The sequence below is a fragment of the Dromaius novaehollandiae genome, chromosome 13 (assembly GCF_036370855.1).
Source record: "Dromaius novaehollandiae isolate bDroNov1 chromosome 13, bDroNov1.hap1, whole genome shotgun sequence".
NCBI classification, from domain to species: Eukaryota; Metazoa; Chordata; class Aves; order Casuariiformes; family Dromaiidae; genus Dromaius; species Dromaius novaehollandiae.
The window spans coordinates 1,729,641-1,750,559 of NC_088110.1; the positions used below are offsets into that span (position 1 = coordinate 1,729,641).

The 20,919-nt window shown below is 49.5% G+C and overlaps 2 protein-coding genes across 2 annotated transcripts; both read right to left on the reverse strand.

Moving 5' to 3' along the window:
* Window positions 1-1,712: 1,712 nt before the first annotated feature.
* Window positions 1,713-5,053, reverse strand: CCL17 (C-C motif chemokine ligand 17). The gene is made up of 4 exons (XM_026104073.2): window positions 4,728-5,053; window positions 3,034-3,334; window positions 2,459-2,570; window positions 1,713-2,043 (listed from the first exon to the last, which is right to left on the reverse strand). Exons 2-4 carry the CDS (start codon window positions 3,098-3,100, stop codon window positions 1,938-1,940), a joined length of 285 nt encoding a protein of 94 aa, XP_025959858.1. The 5' UTR covers window positions 3,101-3,334; window positions 4,728-5,053; the 3' UTR covers window positions 1,713-1,937.
* A 6,618-nt stretch (window positions 5,054-11,671) lies between these two features.
* On the reverse strand, window positions 11,672-20,919 carry CX3CL1 (C-X3-C motif chemokine ligand 1). The gene is made up of 3 exons (XM_026104002.2): window positions 20,669-20,919; window positions 16,950-17,070; window positions 11,672-16,024 (listed from the first exon to the last, which is right to left on the reverse strand). The coding sequence occupies exons 1-3, from the start codon at window positions 20,733-20,735 to the stop codon at window positions 14,818-14,820; spliced, it is 1,395 nt and encodes a 464-aa protein (XP_025959787.1). The 5' UTR covers window positions 20,736-20,919; the 3' UTR covers window positions 11,672-14,817.

A 20,919-nucleotide genomic window follows, 5' to 3' on the forward strand; every position in this document is an offset into this window, starting at 1 on the left:
CCCTTGGGAGCCCTGCGGGATGTCTCACGCCCCTCTTTCCAGTTTCCTTTTCGAGGCCAGGGCGAGCTCTGCGTTGCTGTCGGAAGAGGGCACTAAGGTGAAGGAGGCAGCCTGCTTCCCGAGGCTGCTGAAGGGCAAAGGGAGGCGTTTGAAACGCTGCCTCGAGCTGCAGCCCCTTTTGGTGCAGCCCGGGGATGTCCTGGTGTGTTCGGTGCTGGCGAGCGCTGCGGTCCCCAGCCACGCAGTGGGTCGGGGCCCTGCCACAGCCCTGGGCGGTCTTGCCCCTGCCATGGAGGCACCGCCGGGGGCCGTGGCAGCAGCCCTGTGCCCCAGCAGCGGGGATGCCGGCAGCGGGGCCTTGGGCAGCTCCAGCTTCCCTCTTCTTGCCCTGCAAGGGGGGGGTGAAGGCCAGGCTGCCGGCGGGGACGGGGTACTGCTGTGCCCAGTCCCCCTCAGGAGGGGCAGTGCAGCCCCAAAACCATACTGCAAAGCCCGCAGCCCTGGGCAGGGGCCAAGGTGGGTGCCAGGGTCCGCGCTGGGGTGCAGACTGTGGGATCCACAAGCCTCCAAGGCCGGGGCACCTGGGGACACAGGGGGACAACAAGGCCATGTGGGTCTGACCCTGCAAGAGAGAGCTCAGGAAGGCCCTGGGGTGGCACTGGGCTGCGAGCAGGGATGAGCAGGAGGCTCCGCAGGCTCCGGGCCCCAAACTGGCAGCAAATTAGTGCCCAAAAGCTGCCAGAGGGGCTTCAGCCCCGTTCAGGTCCCCTTGATGTGAGCACCCAAACATGCAGCAGCAGAGGCCAGGACAGACAGCTACAGCAGCAGGCCTGGGAGCCCGTCCCCAGTGCTGCATCCCCTCAGGGACAGGACCAAGGTGGGGACGGCCCCGGGCAGAACCACACCCCCCCCACGCAGCAGGGCCCGTGGCCACCAGACCCCGCTGCACCAGCCTGCCCCATGTCGGGAGCACAGCCCGTGCTGCCTGGGGCCGGCGAGGGCATCCTCTGCCAGCCCAGCTTGTAGGGCTGGTTTTTTCTAACCCCTTTGTACCTTTGAGCCCCTTTCTATAGCCTCTGCACTGCCCTGGGCTCCTCCACCTTCCCTTTTCCACCCTCTGACGTCCCCATGCACAGAGCCTCATGCTGAACAAGCCACCAGGGTCACTCCCCCTCCCAGAGACGAGGTGGAAGGCATGGGCTATACTCAAGGGCATCTTTATCAGGGATAATTGAGCTAATGCTTCATTTTCCAATCTACACTCTGTTTCCCTCATAACCTTAGGGGCCAAATGCTCATCTTCCTTTTACGGTTTGCATGAGACAAACATTCACTGCTTGTTTGCTGTAGCTAATTAATCCTAATCCCGGTCAGATCAAAAGTGGTGGTAGCTCTTAATAAATGCAATTAGTGCATGAGACTTATCTGAAGGCCCTAAGAGGCCCAATGAGGCTCTTAGCCAGGAAGGGCTCCCTGCATTCAGCTGCTTGGGAGTAGCTGTGAGGAGCTGAAGGAGACACTGTCCCTGCCCAGCTGTGGCCTGGCCCCAGTTGCAGTGAGACCCTGCAAAGGCATTGGAGGGCTGTGGGAAGAGCCCTCGTCCCACCTTCCCCTCAGTCTCCAGCACAGCTGGCTCTGTGCCCCTGGCTGGCAGGTGGCAGTGCGGCCGCTGGGGCAGAGAAGAAAGAAATTCATACTCCAGTATTGCGTGAAGTAAACCTTTATTTCGTTGCTGCGCTCCATGGGTGGGTTCTGGCAGGGCACAGGCACCCAGGAGCTGATACCTGGCTGACTGGCGTGGGGCCGGTCTCTGGTAGGTCAGTGCCGTCTCTCAGCATCAAGGACCTGCCACAGTCTCTTTCCAGGAGGTTGAGTATAAATCTTTCCACCAGAAAGATGGGTAGCCTGAACTGGGGGTTCTGCTGTAGATCTGTAGATCATGGAGCATGAGCACTCTTCTTTTTTTGAAATTTCTGAACTGCTTTCACCACCCAGGGCAGGTTTGGGTCTGCGCAGACCTTGTTCCCATTCTTAGTCTCAAACCTGCCGAGATTAAGGGGAAAGCTTGGTGAGAAACAGCAGCTACAATCCCACTCGTGAGCCCACCATCTTCCCTTCCTTGCACTCCCTTTCTCTTCCCCTGGGCTCTGCAGGCTGCCCTGAGTATTTGGTGTCTTCACAAGTAGCTCGACCCATGGTCCAAGGCCTCCATCCCCTTGGGAGCCACAGCAGACTTGTGTCAGACCTTCTCTGGCCCTGTAGAAGGTGCCAGACAGTAACATCCTCCACGGCTCGTGCTACAGGACAGCTACCTGGCTGCAGTCACTCCAGGGGAGGCCACGCAGGTGCATCCTGGTCCCCTAGAGGTAACTACTACCCTGTCACTAGAGGGGATGGACAAAAGCCCCCGTGGTGTTCCTGGAAACAGCACAGTAATAGGGAAGTTATCAGGACTTACACGATTGCTGGAAGGAAACACTCCTTGGAGGTCTCATAGGAATCCTTCAGATTAGCAGATCGGACAGTATGTTTTATATAACTGAAGCAGCATTCTGTAGGTGTGTAAGGGACTGAAAAAGAGAGAGAGAGAGAGAGAGAGAAACTGTGAACACTGGTTTTCAAAAGCACTCTTCAAGACCTTTTCTAAAGTGTGGCTGAAACACACAAGCCTTCAAATTTTGCAGCCTCTACTTTAAAGATCCCCATGGGATCTCCTCTCTGGGGCAAGAGGACGAACTCCAATACCCAGTGATGCAGCAAGTTACCCCCAGTGCCCGCCAGCCCTGGAGCCAGCTTTGCCAAGGCCACCTGGTCCAGGGTACTGTCTCTCTTCTTCCTTGCCCTCCAAGGACATTCAGCCCAGCATCAACCAGGATACCTCTGGGGTCGCTCCTCCTAGAACTGGCACCATCCCCACTCCCCGCTCAGGTTTCTTGCCTGACCTCCTTGATGGGAGAAACCCAGCAGCAGCCCTGGGGTCCCCATGCCCCCAGCCCATAGCAGGAGCCAGTGGCAGCAGGCGAAGCACCTCACCTGCTGCGCAGTGTGAAGAGAAGGTGAGGAGCAGCATGAGCACCAGGACTGTCCCCACGCTGAGCATGGCGGCTATGCAGGGGCTCTTCCTCAGCACAGTGATGCTCTGCCTCTCCTGAGGAGCTCGAATGTTAGCTCGGGCAGGGAGGCACCACAATTTATCCTCTCTACCTCCTCCACAGATTAGCTGCTTTCCAGAAAATTTCAACCAAATTCAAGTGAAAGCAGCATGTGTTTTCTGAGGCTGAGGGGGTTTCCATGTCACATGTGGGATCTTCAGGGCTATAGACAGAGATAATCCCTAGAAAGAAAGGACAAACAGACTTCAGCCACTTCTGCATTCTCTGTAAATTGTGGCCAGTCAGTGGGAAGCTGCAGAGTTCATGGGGGAAGTGAATTCTTCCTCCTCCGAGGAAGCATATATTCAAGGGCTCCAAAAAATATAGAGAATGGATGTGCAGTGATAAAACAGGGAGTGCCATGCTCTCAGCATGAACTGTTCAGCCTGCAAACAAAAATAAATGTGCCGGAGAGAGTGAATAACGGGCTCAGTTAGATCACTTGTGAGATCCCAGTGGAGCAAAAATGCAGTAAGGTCTTCCTCCTCCAACCCTTTGTGGCTGGAAAGATGGAGGATGCCAAATACTGCCAGAAATTGCATCACATTCCAGACTGTTCCTATGAAGAGGAAAACAAATTATCCATAAAAAATTCCCATTTATAATTGGGAACTGAGGGGTGAAATGAGAAAGGGGTGCAGCTGAGTGCTCCCTTGCAGAGGAGGACAGTTAAGCCCTTTGGCTTCAGGAGAGAGCAGGAGACTGAACTCAGGCAGAAGGAAATGGAAGGAAAAGTTTGTGTTTAAGGTTTCAGGTGTTTTTCTAGCATCTTCTTTCTCTCTACAGCCTTGTAGGCTCCCAGAACCCTTGGAGACCTGCACAAAGGAGTTGCAGATCAGGGTCAGCCTCTCTGTGTTAACCTGTGGATTGCTTCTCCCCTCTGTGCTTGACTTTCACTTTCTCATCCAGTCACTCAATCCCACCAGATCCTTCTGCAGGTCTTTGCCAGCCACTCACATGCCCAGCCCTGAAGCTCATCCCTTCACCATTCCCTGTTTTTTTCAGGCCATAAGTGAATGCATGGAGAAGCAGAGTCCCTGTGTAGATCCCCAGGGTGTTATGGTTCTCCCTCATCCACAGTGAGCCCTGACCCTTTACTTCCCTCTGCATCCCACATGGGCAACTAAGGGTTCACCATGAGCTCTCCTCAAAGTTTTACCCTCTCAGCCATCCTTCTTCTCCTTTGGTGCTGGGTTTGAGCAGGAGGTTGTGTTCCCAGGCAGAGTGTGGGAGCCACTGAGCCCCCAGCAGCGGGTGCCTGCACCACAGCTGGTCTAAATCAGGAGAGCTTACTTCTCCTTGGGGCACTGCACTGTTTGCACAGGAGTAAGATGATACCAGGCATGGCATGGCCAGGAGGGCAGAGTGTGGTGTGGTGGCTGGGAGAGAAGGACTCGCTCTGGGGCTGCATTGCTCCTTTTTCCACTGGCACTCACAGAGCAGGACTCTGAAAGCTAATCTCCCTGACTGACTTTTTTAGTTTTGCCCCTGCAAACTGCCTCTCAAAGAATTTCAATGAAATTCAACAGGATATCTAATGCAGTGTGTTCTCCAGATGCTTCCCATTTAGCTCACCGGGATCTGACGTGCTGTTCGAGGAAGGACAAACCCACGACTTCTTCATTCTTTGGAAGGAGATTGCCACAGTCTGCGGGGACAGTGGTCACAGGCTGACCGGGGAGGCGAGTCGGGCTCTGGAGCACAGCTTATCCTGAATAACCACAGCAGAGGTCAGGACCGCCTGCCCTGCCTGGGAGCTTTCCTACGGACTTGCAGAGGCAGTGTAACATGGGAGCAGGCTCTTCAGGAGTCAGCATTTACCCTGCCCGTGTGCTCCTTCCAGCAGTCCCATCCCAAAGAAAGCTCGCAGAAAGAGGCACCGTTAGCTCCTGAGTCATCAGGACCAAATGGATGAACATGCCACTCTTTCAATACAGCACCTTTATAGCTGCATTTTTGTGTCCCAGGCCAGAAACAGCAGACTGGAGGAGGACCTGTCCTGCTGCAGCCAGTTAACTCAGGGCAGGGCATGCTCATCTGCACGACCCCCAGAGCAAGGACTTGGGGAATGCAGCCGGCGGTGTAAGAATATGTATCCTCTTCACCCATCCTCATCCTCTGGGATCAAAATCTAGCCACAACCAGGGGCACCACACAGTTGTTTGTGCCGTTATTGGCATCATCATGGATGACGATCCTTTGCAGTATCTGGTAAGAGAGATAAGATGCCAGGCTAAAGTACTTAGCCTGTCCCAGCTTACAGGGATCCCCAGCTGGCCACAGCTTTGGGGTGACTCTGTCTGCTCCTTTCCCCATTAACAAACGCTACCTATTTGCCAAAAGCATAGGAACAGCCAAAGCAACATTTTATCAGAACGTAAATGAATACCATGAATCCTTTAAAACCCAGCAACCCCAGAAGTACTAGGTAGGATAGACTTAAAACAACAAAGCATTTCTAAACAAGCTCCATAACGCCTAAAGGCAGTACCTTTCCTCATGCTTGGGGTTCAACCCAGCAATTCAGTGTCTCCCTAGGCTGCAATAAATTCCTTGTGCCCTCCTATCAATTCCCAAAAGCATCTTTCCTTCCTCCCGGAGCCTCTGTCTGTGCTCCCTTCCCTTCTCAGCCATCTCATTTCTGCAGTGCACGGCCCCTCCTTGCAGCCTCGCATGCCTCTCCCCCAAATCTGGGCCATGGTTTGTAGGGCTGCAGCAGTTGCCCAACTCACAGAGACCATCCCAGCACACACAGCTGCTGGAGCGAAGCCCTGGGCAACCTTTTGGAGACCGCAATACACAGCGAGCTACAGCCAAAGTGATTACACCAGGCCGGGGACCAAGGCCATATCACAGTTTCTGACACCTCTGGCTCTGGCCACATTTTTGTCTTGCCTGTGATTTGCAGGAGTGGGGCAGCAGTGTGCAGGCACCATGCTGCTGTCATCCCCACGGCAGAGGCAAAGACTGTGCCCCCAAGCCAGGGGAAGGCAGGCTCCCCTGTAGCCGGGGCACTCACCCCACAGCCTGGGGGAATGCATAACCTGCCCTAATCACATCTGGGGGTAAAAAGGCAGGTCCGAGGGCTGGACCCTGAGCAACGCGTACTGCTCATCTGGGAAGCATTTTGGGATCATACAGGCCTGACCTTGCTGGATGCTCATCACATGCCTCCCCCCTATCCCGGGTCTCAGTCAGGGGCGATTGCTACAGAGGGCTGCTTTTGGTGCACAGCTGGGGCAGCAGGGCTATGGCATCTACAAGGTGCCAGCGGCTGAACCCACCAAGTCTCCCCGCTAATCACTTTCTGCAGGACTGCTAGCTGGGAGCATGGGGCAGAGCAGAGCCCAGTGACCCAGCAAAGGAAGGGTACAGGAACTGAGAGATGCTGGAAAGCCCCAGTCCCGGCTGAGGTTCCCTTTTCATTTGAATGTGCACAGAAGAGTTTCCTCGTTTACATTAAAAAAAAAAAAAAAGAAAAGAAAAAATCATCATCTTGATTCTGCAAGAGGAGGAGGAAGGCAGTATGGGGACATCTCGGGTGCAATGTTTGCCAGCACCTGTGCCAGTATGGAGAAGGAGGAGCCAGGAAGAACAAGCCATGTGCTTGGAAGCTGAGTCTCAGTGATAACTGAGCACTACCAACTCTGCTGGGAAAATACAGCAGGGAGCAGCCATATGGCTGTCACACCACTGCAGAAAGCACAGGCACAGGCTCTGCCCTGCCAAAGCAACCTGGCTGCAGAGGCAGGAGAGTGACAGCTGCACTATTCTACCTGGGCATCACTGAGTGCCTGAAATCTGCCTCCAAGGAAGCAGTGGGACTGTTAAGAATAAACCTTTTTCTGTTCTCTTTCATGCTACGTATTCACTTTGAGTTTTCTCCATTTATAATATGAAGCATTCTAGTTTTTCTTCTCTTACAAACCCAGCTTTCTGAGCATAAAACCCTTCCACATTGCTTTAGGGAGCTTGCTGTATGGTCTCCTCCGCCCTCTTTCAAAGCTCTGGCTGACTCAGGATGTGTTCACAAAACAAACACGATGCTGAGCCAGAGCTCACACTGGGACTTCAGGCAGGCGTATGCCAGCTCCCGGATTCTGGAAACACACTGTCCAAAGAGGAAAACGCAGAGTCTTGTCCAAAGTCTGCTTCCTCCAGCTGGACACTGGGGACCACCAAATACTGGAAAGTGGTAATCTACCAAACCTCACCCTCTGCGGTAAGTCGTGTCCAGAGTCAGGAGATGCAAAGGCAGGGCTGCAGGAAGAAAGCACCCAGGAGCCCTTCCCCAGGAGGTTGTTAGTACCAACTCACCAGGCTAGCTTGCCCATCAGCTCCGGGAATAAAGCAGCTCTTCCCTGTACCCCGAAATACAGAAACTCATTGAGGCCAGGCAGGCAACTCCCGCAACAAACACCAAGCGGAGAGCAAAGGGCAGATGCACCTGGACTAGAAACTGCAAGTAGCCACTTTGCTAGGAGGGGAAAAAGGAAAAAAAAAAAAAAGTGTGATGCCAGTTTTCTCAAATTATGGCACATAGGTGGGAGAATATGACTGAGAACTCAGGGAAGGATTTTTATCCTTCCTATATCCATATAGGATATACCAAGTCACATAGCAAGGAACCAGGGACCTGAAGATGAACTAGCAGAGGAGAGAGGAGGATAAGGCACCATTGTCTTGCTGCTGACCTCCCACTTGTGGGTCATGCCAACCCTTTCCAGCTTTACCAATACAAAAAACCCACTCTGCGTAAGCAGTGACCCTGCCAGGCTAATGCAGGAAAAACCTGCTTAGAGAAGGGGGCTGGTAAACCTCTCTTCAGCACAGATCTCTCAGATCTGCAGATGACAGACTAAAATATAGCTGGGACCTGCTCTGAAACAGACTTTTTACCCAGTTTCTCCGATGAGATTGATCAACCACATTGAGGTTAAGTGAAGGATGGATCTAGGGTGTTATGTGGAGACTGGCAAAGAGTTGCTGCTCCCAAGGGAGGATCTATGTGGGGAAGGCTTTTGTGTAAGGTGGAAGTCTGAGGGGGAATAGCGCTTGGTGAGGATTTCAACCCTGATCTTTCTTAGTCTATCTAGAGCTAGAAAATGTATTAGACAAAGCAGTGGAGACCTGCTCTAAGCTTTTAGAGAAAAGCTGGGATCAAAGCTTTGACAGTAAATAAAGTCAGGGATGGACTATGGAAACAATTTCACCTGGAACTGGGAAACTTTTAATGATTTAATTCTGAATAAAATCAGTCCCAATAACTCCAAGAAGGCAGTAGAGCAAGTTATAAACTTACTTGTTCCTTAGTTTTTCATCGTCTCTTGAAGCATGCCGAATTTTTAGCCTAAAGGAAAAATAATTGTCAATAGAAAGAATGCAATGAGAAAAATACATCAAGGTTCCTGGATACTGTAATTGAAAAAAAAAAAAAGCATTTGTGCTGAATGTGTTCTGAGCTGGAAAGGTGACATCACTTCCTTCCTTGGAGGACTCCTTCCACTTCTTAATTACTTCTGGAAAAAGACTTGCTTTGTGGCCTTGTAGCATATCTCACAGAACTCAAGGGTCCTTCAGAAATGACCCTTTGTCCCATTACCCAAGACCTGAAGGCTGTCACTGGGAGGGTCTGACCATGGTGAGTCTCCAGAACATTTGTATTTATCTTATGGGCACTTAGCTACAAAAATGGCCCTTGCAGTGGAGTGAGTAGGGACACATTCCTCATAAAAGCAAAGATGAGGCAAACAAGAAGCACGGGAGACCTGTCTGGGAAGAACCACAGCCACACAAGAAAACTGTGGCTGTGATATAGGAGAGGCATAAAAGCTGCACTTCCTCACCATGTATTGGCAGGGGCCTTTTCTGCCATGCCTTCACATCTTCTTGTAAGGTCAGGATAAACCCTTAACTAAGGGCATCACTGGGTTCAAAATGCCCATGGCCTTCAGAAGAAAGGGGAATTGGTTCCTGTGGTTGCAGCTGCTGGCTAGTGGTGTGATAGGGTTGCTAGACTTAACAAGCATTCAGCATCTGGGCTAACAGCTCCCAGCAAACACATAAAGGGAACCCCAGCAGAGAGTGAAGCATGAAGAGGAAATGAAAGACCTTTTGGTAACCCAATACATGCCTCAAAAGCCTTATCCAGAGATGAGCTGAAAGGAACATGGTGTAAGAACACCCTACATTCTGCTAAGCCAATATTAGGAAAGAGGTGGTAAGTTAGTTTGATCATAGGCTGCCCTAAGCATGTACCTGCTTATACAATATTTCATAAGAAAAACCACATGCAGAACAGGGACAGGCCTGGCTGAAAGATCCTATAAATCCCAACCCAAGTCTCAAACCTGAGTACAGAGAGCTGCAGGAGGTTCTGCTCCATTACCCTGGAGAGAAGGCAAGGCTTGGAGAAGACAACAGCAAAGGTTCAGAGTACAGAGAGCAGCAAGGGCTGGACAAGCCAGGAGCCAAGGGTCACCCCTGCACAGGCAGGGCCCTTACTGACAGGGTGAGGCCCCACAGGTTCTGAGCACAATGAGCAGAAACAGATGCTGGTAAAAGGGTCCCTTGACAGTCCCGGATACAGAGATGCAAAGAACCGGGTCCAGGATCCACACTGCAGGGAGGGGGAGGTCATCTACTCAGGAGCAGCAGGAGCTGGAGCCAGAGACAGGGCTACAACACCAAAGGGGCCATCCAGGAGACCAGCTACCTACAGCACACATCCAACATCTATTCAGGGCACAGGCCAGAGTCAGGACATGAGACAGACACACCTACAACACAGCTCAGACAAAGGCTGAAGGCACAGGCCTGAGCCTAAATGGGGCTCCAAGGCCATGGGGGAGGGAATCCACCCACAGGAGAGGCTTGTCAGGGCAATTAAGGCTAATTAGTGCCCTCAAGGCCTGACACAGCCCTGTCTGACCACTACTGTGGGGTAGGGAGGGCATGGAAGTGAGCCTGTGTGCAGTCTCAATGACTTCTTGGTCTCCTAACGGCAATCAAAGCTGCGAGCTAAGGAAGTGGTACAGATGGTTTCCACCGATATGAAGATGGAGAACAAATCTGTTAGCAAGGGAACAGAACGGGCACACCATGCCCATGGGGCAGGAATACCCTCCCAGCTTGGGTCCCACTGGCTTCTCTGGGTTGGAGGAGAAACCTCCAGGCGGAAGCGCTCGTTTTGCATGCTAGCTGCAGGAAGCCAGGCTTGTTCCACTAGAGCATGACAGACTTGGCACTAGTCAACTCCTGGGCCAAATTCTTTAGTCTGCTATATCTGAGGCAGCCCGTGGACCTCCAGGAGGAATAAGAGAAGGTGCAAATTTGTCCATCCTTTGTATGAGGGATTTCTTTGCCCAGTCAGATGAGAGAAAGGAGGGAGCAGCAAGAAAGCTGGCAGGGGAAAGCATGTTGTGTGCATGTCACCAGCTGTCTGACAGGACCTGAGTATTCAAATGCTCCCTTGGTGCTTTGCAGACAGTCCCCAAAGGCCCTGGCCCAGTGCCAGGTGCTTACAGTGGCTTCCCATACTGGGAGGGATTCATCATCACCGGGGTTATGGGCTGACTTGTTTATAAAGCCTCCCCCCTCCCTTGCATGCTCTCTTACCTAACACCACAGAGGAAAAAAAAAAAAATGCGCTTTTCTTTCCACAAAGCCTCTTCTCAAAATGTCCTTTCTGTCCTGGTGATTTATTCTCAGGAAGTTATTTTTGACCTCGCCATCTCTTTGTGTAACCTCCCCTGGGCTGTGCCAGGAGCACGGCATGTATGCAGAGCAGAGCAGAGCAGAGCAGCACAGTTCTGGGACATGGCTGGGTGAGGACTCCTGGGCTGGAGGAGAGACACACGTCACTGACACCCGTTTTATTTCTAACTGCAGGTACCTCCTCAGCTTGAGCCTGGATTTGCCCAGAAGCGTGTCAGCATGAGAGGAGCTGGAGTCAAAGCCCATAGCTGCTAAGAGTTCAGTCCTGCAGCAGCTGTCCTCAGAGGGCCTCCCTTCTGCACGCATCTGGAGGGGAAGGCAGAAAGCCTTAATCCTGGCAAGGCCTGTCTGCCAGCAACACTGGCAGCTGGCCAGCCAGTCCAGGACTGGCGTGCACTGCATCGCCTTTCCCACTTCTCCACAACATAGAGATGAGCATGCAAGAGTAGCCCAGGGCCTGGCTGGAGGTGAAAGAAGTCCTAGCACAGCCCTTGGCTTTTTGATCCCTTACAGAACTGAGTCAGAGCAAAACTTTTTCCCACAGGATGCTGTCCAGTTGTCAGTTTGCCTTAGCAGGATCAGAAATGCTACTCTGTGAGAAAAGAGTCTCAGCAAGCCTAAAGCCCATAAACAGTAAAAAGACAGAGCAGTAGGCCAGCCACATCAGTGCTGCTGGCTTTACCATCTCTCAGTAGTGCTGGAAGTTCCCTCTGCATCACTTAATCACATGCGCGCTTCTCCGTACCTCTGTAGGCACTGGACCTAGTTATCCAGCCCTAGTCTGAATCCTCTGAAGACAGCAGTTTTTAACATAAGAATTTTATTACGTTTTAGTCCAAAAAGAAATACAGAAAATATATATCACACTTGTATACACTCAGTACACAAATGTGTCAGAGCTTATAACATTCATGGCTCTCCAGGACACATTACAGCTTAAATCCTGTGAACCTGTAATACTTACAGGCTTCATGTTTCTGAGTGTGTCACCCACAAGCAGCAAACAGCTACATTCACCTTGTGCCTTTCCAAACTGTCCATCACACAGCAAGGAGAAACAGTGGTCCTCTCACTGCCCCAGCTGTGATGGTTAGGGAAGAAACTGCCCCAGTTTAAAAAAAAATGCCATTTCATGCCCCCAGCAGCTGCTCAAATCCCTCTCCGGGGCAGAGAGGGAAAGGAAAGGTCCCACAGGGAAACCCTGGCTGCCCTCCCGAGTATCCCTGAAGACCCTGAGGGCAGGGTGCCAGCACCCTGCGGTGACAAGCACGGCTGCAGCCAGCAGCAGGGTAAGGAGAGCTGAGCATTAGGAGGGGACATGGCTTTTGGGCTCCCCCTGGGCAGACTCACTAATAGCCATGGAAACGCACCAGCGCGGCAAGCGTGAGGACAGCTCAAGGCTGGAGAAGCACCCCCACAACGAGCGCCAGCATGACCATGGTGGCTGGCAGATCATGGGCAGGTGAGCTGGCCTGTGGAAATGAAACCTGCGTCCTTCTGAACGCTGATGTGGGACTCGAAGTGATCAGGTCTGCAGGGCTACACCTTTATCTCCGCAGCATGGCTGAGGCCTTTGCTCACAACTAGTTTGGAGGGAAGAAAACCACAGGAAAACGACTCCATTTGCCACAGTATCTGGAGAGATTGTAGTTTTACCTGTACCCACTGTGACTGTGATCTGTACCATTGTGACCCACAGCTTGGAAAGTGAGCAAGAATAACAGTACACAGTGACAGCTCTTAAGGATGAATACAGAGTTTTGTCCTGCCTACCCGTGTCCCACGGAAAACCTCAAGAGCAACCCTGCTCTTGTGGACACACTCAAACCATCCAAGACTAGTAAAAATATCAATAAGGCATAGTATTTCTCAGCATGGCATAGTCTAGTTCCAGACTCTACGACACTCCACGCACAAGAACAAGACATTGCATACATTTGCATCACTACAAAACTCCGCTACAAAAATAACATTTCTCCTATTTTATATAAAAATAATGCTATAGTACAGTGTTCCACAAACTGCAAGGCCACAAACTCTAGCTGGTGGAAATCCTGTGTGCAGGAAGGGGATGGGTGGGGAGGCAGCACTGACAGTTGCTGCAATCCTTTGGGTAAATCAACCCCATCTAGTGCTACAGGGCCGGGGCTGCACAGGGAGGCTTCCGCACAAGGGTGAATTTCACCTGAGGTTCCTGATTATAATTAATCTGATTGCATTCTGTGCCTCTTCTACCTTCAAACCCCCAAACAAATCTCTGGTTCCCTCTTCCAAGTCAGAAAAGAACCGCAGGGATAAGGGGTTGAATGATATCTGAAAACAAACACCATTGCAGTCGATCATTTCCAGCCTGAGAACTGGATGGACGCCCTGAAGGTGATATCTGATAGACCTAATGGGCCAACCTTTCTCTAGCTGTGCTTCACAGCTGCTTCATCATCTTTGTTTTGAGCATCTTGCTTATTATATGTTTTTTCTTTCTTGTTCTACATGCATATTTATACTTCGGGACATGATCCACTGAGGTTAATCACGGCAGGATTAGACCCTCAATACATGTAAATACATCATATCCTGAAGACCTTTACATGCTCAGGCAAAATTCATAGCATGGTACGCAGGACTAAATGTTATATAAGGGCCTTCAGGAACTGGCCAGAGATAAAAGATTAGGCTTACATACAGCGATGTCTAGATGTGTGAAAATTAGAAACAATTTGGGTTTAAAAAAATCTCCGTTACTGTTATGATGCTTTAATAGCCCAGTGATCAATGCTATATAAAAAAGCTAAAATGAGACCAAAGCATAGAACCATGAACAGTCTTTTTATACCTTCTTCTGGATCAGCAAAAGTGCTTACTTCCAGAGACAGGATATGGGAGTGAAAGGAAGATAAGTCTGCTGTAGTGGAATAATTCCTGCATTACTAAATCTAGAATTGCATTTAGCTACTCCAGAAATGTACTTCCTGTTTTTTGTGCTTGCTAAACAGCAGAACACAGCAAAAAGCCCTCCAACGTTATCACACGAATAGCAAAGTTATTGGGTCCCTCTGATGATTTCTCCGCAGGTTTTTCTGGTTCACAACAGTTCCTCTTCCACACAGTGTAATTCAGCTCATCCTCATTGTCCTGCCCTGGTGTTGGACACAACTGGACACAGGGTACATCTGCTGGAAAACTTTTACAGCAGGTAGACAGATTTGCCAAGAATCAGGTCTCGGGCTAAATCTATAAATGCAACTGCCCCTAGCTGTTTGAGAGAATAGTGGCCTGATTTTGAGGAAGAGACAGACTGTGGGTTGTCAGCATCTCTGAAAGTGAAACCGCTAGCATTGATCTTCATTTCCCTCTATATGTAGGCAAATTAGATTCAGTTTTAGTCACCTTTGTCTGAAAAGCTGGATAGTACCTCTCAGGGCTCCAGCAAGAGTTAATGGGGTACTGACTGTCAACATCAGTCTTGGTCTAACAGAGCAGTGACCCAAAGTGCAAAAAACAAAGCAGCAGAGAGTCTGTAAGTGCAAAATATGTGTTTTGGTGCTAAGATTGCTCAATGTGGCAGAACGCTCTGCCTGAGTCGAGCAGAGTGGGCGAGTGGGTGGTTTCTCAGCTGGGTTGTGATGAAACACAGAAAAATTCCCAGCACCGCTTCAGAAACTCACTTTGGCCCACCACCTGGCAAAAAGCATCCAAGCAGCTCTAGAACAGCAATGCCCTTTATACATAATGGTGCCAGAAAAAAGGCGTATCATTTATTCCTAAAATACTGGCATTGGTTAATGACAACTTAGATATATTTTTGGACATTCAGCTCTGCAAAAAACACATTTTCTTTGGTATTTGTATTCCCTATCTTGTTTTGTACTGGTCATCAGATCAGTATGAACTTAGCTTTCCTGCAGCAACACAAAGGATGTATGCCAAAAACATCCATGCCATAAAGCATTCAGATTACTCCCACTGGATAGACACTGGCTTGATGTCCCTCCTGCTGGTAAAGCAAGCCCTGTATCGTTTCCATTGGCATTGCTTCTTTTTTGATTCCCAATTTTTTATATAGCCATACAGCAGCAGCACTGCAAGCAATCAGACCACCTATCAGAGAAGCTAGGATGACAAAGTGCATTTGGGATCTTGACAAGAAGATGGGAAAAGGTGGCTCATTTGGTTTTTTTGTAGTCAGCTGTGCTCTGGCTTGGCCTGAGAATGTTTGACTAGTAAAAGCTGATGTATCTGGAAGATCTTGCTTTCCTAAAGGTGATGAATGTTCAGATGTTCCAGTATCAAAAGCATCCGTCCAGGAACCAAAAACTTTGTTGGTGTGGGCAGAAAAACCTTCGTTTATGACAGTTGTGGGGTTTAAAGTAGAAACTGAAGTAGCATCTGGTGGAACAGCTGGAAAAGGTGTTGTTGGGGTTGTGGTAATCTCAGTACTGCCTAGTATGGAGGGAAGATCTGAATTAAAATGCCTAGAAGCAATGTCTGCTGTGGTGGCTCTTGCACTTTTAGGGCCTAGGGATTCACCTGTGGAATCCACAGAATGGTCTGATGCTTCGGTAACGGACACAGGGTCTGAATTCAAGCTAGGAGAAGTCATGTCTGGAACATCAGCTGTAGCATTTGCAGTATATTCTATAGGTTCTTCTGTAGATCCTACAGAGTTCTCAAAGCCATGCACAAGGGCCATGGAATATGGGATAGACTGGTTGGGGACCATGCCTGCTGCATAAGTTGTTGAATGTGCAATAGCTTTTGTGGAATCTCTGTTTGCTTCTGAACTAATTTCAGAGTGGGCAGCAATTTCCCATACCACAGGGGACGATCCTGTAGAGAACTGTGTGATGTACTGCATGGCTGGTGTGGGTTTGCTGGATACCTCTGTCCTGAGAGGAGGAGCATTTATACCCTCCGAAACTGTCGTGCCAGCCCCTTGAAAAGTACTGGTTGGAGCAGTGGCTTGAGATGAAGCTGTTACTTTAAGACCGACATGTCTGTGAAAAATGCCAGAATCTTCTGGCACTGCTGCTGAAGTGGCAGCATGTGGAAGTGGGGATGCTGCTGAGGCCTTTCTCTGGTCCAATTTCCATATGACCTTCTTCACCCAGTCCTCTCCTGGATCCGCACAAATCTCCAAAGACTTCTGGGTAATAAATCTGAAGGGAAAATAAAAAGGGAATACTCACTAGATACAGAGAACCCTGTCTTAGTCTATCAGTGTGGCACAGAAAGCATACAGAGATGCTGGGAAATGCTGACTCTCTCAAGCCTCTACCACAGTAACACTGTCTGGGTTGGATGGATTATTTATGTCAGGAAGGGCAAATGCCTCAGTGATCTAATCTAGTCATCAGCAGTTGAACATGACTCATAGGTGTATAGCTTCCTCTAAGCAGGCTTTCTCTTTCGAAAGCATTGTTCAAATGTTCAGAAGGAATGTTTGCTTACAACACTACAAAACAAGAAGCCCGGCAGGCACTGGTTGCACGGGGTAAGAACACATGAAAACAAAACCCTTATGTTTTACTGAGAGAGAGAGACTTTCCAAGGTCAGTCCAGCAGGCTCGCTTTGGAGCAACCTCCTGAGCTGAAATAAAGTGGTCTTGATGGTGCCTCACCATGAGGGTAAGTCAAAGATGACAATTATTCTGGGGCAAAAAGGTAGCTTTTTTTTTGTCCAGAAAAGCAACTGGGTCTGAATCTGTTTCCACTGAAAATATCTACTTTCACAGTAATGTGTGAACTCTTTTTCTCTGTGTGCTTGCATTCCCCCATTCCACCAGTATGTACCTTCATCAGTTCTTTTCCTCATGTGCTTATCATTCATGACAGTGACTGCCTCACCGTGAGTGTGGACAGAAACCAGTGCAGTTTGGGTCCTGACCTCACTTGGAGGCTATAGGTTTTTAAATAGGAAAAAAATAAAAATATAAACAACCCACCTTCCAAATAAATTCCAATGCTTGCTCCGTTTCCAGAATGCTCCTTGCTTCCAAACAAGGGTATTGGCTGACAGGGTTTCTACTTAATCAGTTGTGGAGTGAGTATTGCAAGGGAACTGGACAGTAAGATGGTACTTACATGATGCCTTGTTTGGTGCATTGTGGTTCAGTCCTGCGATAGCTTTTTATCCGCTTCTCAGGTATCTTGGATGTAAAATGGCCACACTCCGTTGAACACTTCAGAGATGCTTTAGGTTGCCCTGAAATAAAATTTTCAACATATTAAACATCGATTTATCATTAGATACATGGCAGATAGATAACTGGCACTGATTCTTTTTCCCTATTCTCTGTTTACGAGTCCAAAACTTACCATGGAAGTTTCCAATCTGCTAAAATGAGCTGTCTTTATGAAAACGAATCCTGTCAAGGATGATCATTGGAATCATCCAAACAGGTCAGATGATACCCCTAAAAAACAGGTCAGAAAACCCCTAAAAATACTGTTGGGGTCTTGGGACACAGTTGCAGTTTGCCTTATAGGAAATGCAGGAACTGCTTGGTAACCTGCAGGGCCTTCCACCTTTGGATCAGTAGTTCTCCTAGAAACACCATCCCTCCACACAGCTTAGCTGTGAGACAGGAGGACTAGTTTCAGCACAGTTCCCAGAAGACAAATTTCTTCATCCCCGAAAGACCTACTACAACTGTCAACAACTGGCTGTTGGTGCAGCCAGAGCAGTTCAGAGAGCAGGATGCTTGTCCTGTCTTTGTCTCCTTCAGCTGTGTTTCTTCCCCTTGTAGGTCTTCCTCCCCAAGCAAACATCCTAACTCTCTCAGTTCAGCTTGGTTGTTATACACTTTCTGAATGCCATTTGGACTCAGAGAAAAGGCACAAAGAAAGGATCTTTTGGTGAATGATACATTGCTTCCATAGCTTTTATCTGAGTAGGGACATCTCAACAGTGCAGCTTCAAAGCCACAGCACAATTTCTCATCAGCCTTATGTTTTCCACTCCACTAGCAAATATGGTTTTCATTTTGCAAAGTGTAAAAATAAAATCCCATTTGATTCAGCAAAAGCATACAGCCAGTCCCACCTTTGGGGAAAATTCATTCCAGCACCTTATTCCTGCCTCAAAGAATAAGCATTTCTAAGTGAGTAGAGGTTACACAACACAGCCTGGCAATTTATTTTCTATGGCCCAGGAGGGCAAAACTTAGAAAAACAAGTCCTAACTTCTCAAAAGTCCCCTGTGAAGAAAAGAGCTGGAGGCTGGTTTAAATCATGTAATCTCTGCAAAACACTGTCTCAGATTCCCAGATGAATTTGGTGAAGTTCCGCTGAGAATGATCCAGCCATTGGGTGCAACAATGAGCATCGCTCCAGGAACCTCCTCAGAGCTTGGGGGATCTGTCCAGTGTCTTTTGATCCATTTACTGAGGAAACCCATGGTTGCAAAGAAATCCCTATCAAACCCTCCTGTGGCCCTTCTACAGATGAACAGTTCAAGCTCTATATCTTTGTAACGATAAACTAAAACCCGTTGTTTAAATAGCAGTGTTTTCTGTGGCACTTTTGGGTCACAAATATCTGCTCCCCAAGCACCCAGGAATGACCAGCTTCCCAAATACCCTTCATTAGCTATAGCACACATTGCTGGTGTCTTCCACTTCGAGGAACACTGTTCAACAAATGAGGCACTGCAATAAGAGAGGCAGATCCTTCCCCACTGACAGGCAGGGAGGTGTGTGGCAGGGAGCACACAGGGGCTGCGCAGAGGAAAGCATCACTACTCTACTACTCTACTCCAGGGCACAGATATTTAGTTCTGCAAGTCCACAGAACCACCATGTCCCAGATACATCACAGCATGATTAAAATCCTTGAACCCTTCATCAGAAAGCACAGAAGACAATTAACCCAGTCTCTATGCCACAGGGAGAGGGCAGACTGCTGTCAGCATCCTAAAACCTTGCAACAAGGCAGGATTTGTCGGGAAATGCCCTACAACCACCACCCACAAAGAAAAACCAGAGTCCCAAAGGCCTTTTCACTCTGATCAAGGGAAAGAAGGCTGGGGACAGATTTAACCCTGAGCATGAAGAAATTCAGGGTATTTAATTTCATGCAACTAAGGCCCTGAGCTGAAAGAGGGAACATTTTATTTGCCCCATATTTTATTGCTTAAAGCAGTGACTGCCTTTGGATGGGCATGGGGGGAATATATCCCAAATGTGTCTCTCAAGGCTCCTGTTACCTAGGAGAGGTCCAACTACTGAGCTGCTCCTCAAACATCTTTCCTTTGAGAAATCCCAGTTCAAAGAAAGGCTAATAATCAATATCTGATTTTCCAATTGTTGTTTTCATAAAGAAATGGTCTGAAATTAGCTGAACTGATGATGGTCTTTCCTCAGAGTGGAGGGGCTTGGAAAGCATCTTCCAGGGAGAGGGCAGAATTGCAGAGCCACAGCTACGAGAAAGGCTCCTGAGTTTAAGGAACATACATGGTCACAGGGAGCACAGTGCCAGCCCTGGTGTCCTCTGTCCTTCCAGAGCATGCAGCCCCACATCTCCAGGCTGTATCTAAACCTTTGCCACGGGGATCCCAGGAAAAGCCAGACTGGGAGTTTTCCCACCCATGGCCCCCCCTCCTCAGAGCGCACACTGGGAGCCTTCAATACCTGCTTTTCAGGATGGTTCCTCAAGAGACCTGGGCAGGGAGAGCCACTACATCCCCAGGTAATATCCTTGTTTCTGCAGAACCCACTTGACTTCATCCCTTTCCTTCATCCATCAGGACACGGATGCTTGGCCACATGCAGGCAGAGCTAGGCAATGCTGAAGTAGGCAGCGTGTTGCCAGGGAAGGATAAACCAGTCAGAGTCCCTGTTGCCTGCTCTACTCAGGCAAGCCCTGGAGAACCTGCCCAGCTACACTGTGGAGGAGGAAGGGATACACAGGTACCGTGATGGAGGTGCGAGGAGAGGAGGAACCTCTCTCCCCACCTACCCTTCGTGCTGTGCTCATTCCTCCCATCTGGTGGCAGCAGGGGAACAAGCACAGATCTTAAGGGCTCTCTGTCCCTTTCCTTTCCCATAGCAGAGAATACACCATCCCCTTGTCTGAGGCAAAGTCCAGTTTTCTCTGCACTGCTGAGAAGCCTGCTGCAAGCTTGGCAATCAGCTCTGCTTAATTGCTGCTCTCGTGGAGCAATTACTGATCTATGTGATAAGCACCTTAAACTGAGATCAGCCCAGGCAGAAATGCACCCACCTCCTGTCCTCTTCTCCAGTTTCCACTCAGCACACCACCCCAGAGCATGCAAGGATCTTTACCAGAGACCGGGAGAGCATCTCCCACCTGTACATACGCACGTGAAAGGCTTTAGTGGGAGAGCATATGCAGCGACCGCAGCTGCAGGCAACACACCACACACGGACATTTGGGGCACAGGCGTCCTGAGGCCTGGGTGTCTGTGTGGACAGACACGTCTGCCCCCCTTGCCTTGTCCTGGGGGGGACTTTGTGTTATGTTTCTTTTCTAATACGGACCATTAGAAACTCTCCAACAATCCCCCCAACCACCCTCACTGCAAACAGGTAACAAGCCATCACAGGGGTTGCATAGACTACTTTGCTGCAAGGAATATTGTTGTAGCCTCTCCCCCTCCGCTTCCCCAAATGCCCAGCCTGTTCCTGCCAAAAGATTTCCCACAGTCAATGACGGGACATGGTCTCTTACTGCCTTTAATCTGACTCAGCACCAGACTTCCCCACCATGCACACTCCACCAACCCCTTGCATAAATGTCACCAGTCTCCGAGGGAGAGCTTTTTAAGTGGAGTCATGCCTTACCTTCAGTCAGGGTCCCCAGCCACAAGACCCTCAGCACAAACAGGACCTGCAGAGAAACAGTCTTCATGCTCCTGTGATCTGCAGTAAGAAGGGCACGCGGGGAAGGCTTACAGGCAGTATTTTTGCTCCTGACTGCCTACTGTATCCTCTGGAGCAACACAGCTGCTGCAGCTCATTCCGAGAATATAAAATCCCGACAGGAGTTTCAGCTGTTATTTAGCTCCCCCGCATGTATCTCACAGTGACGACAG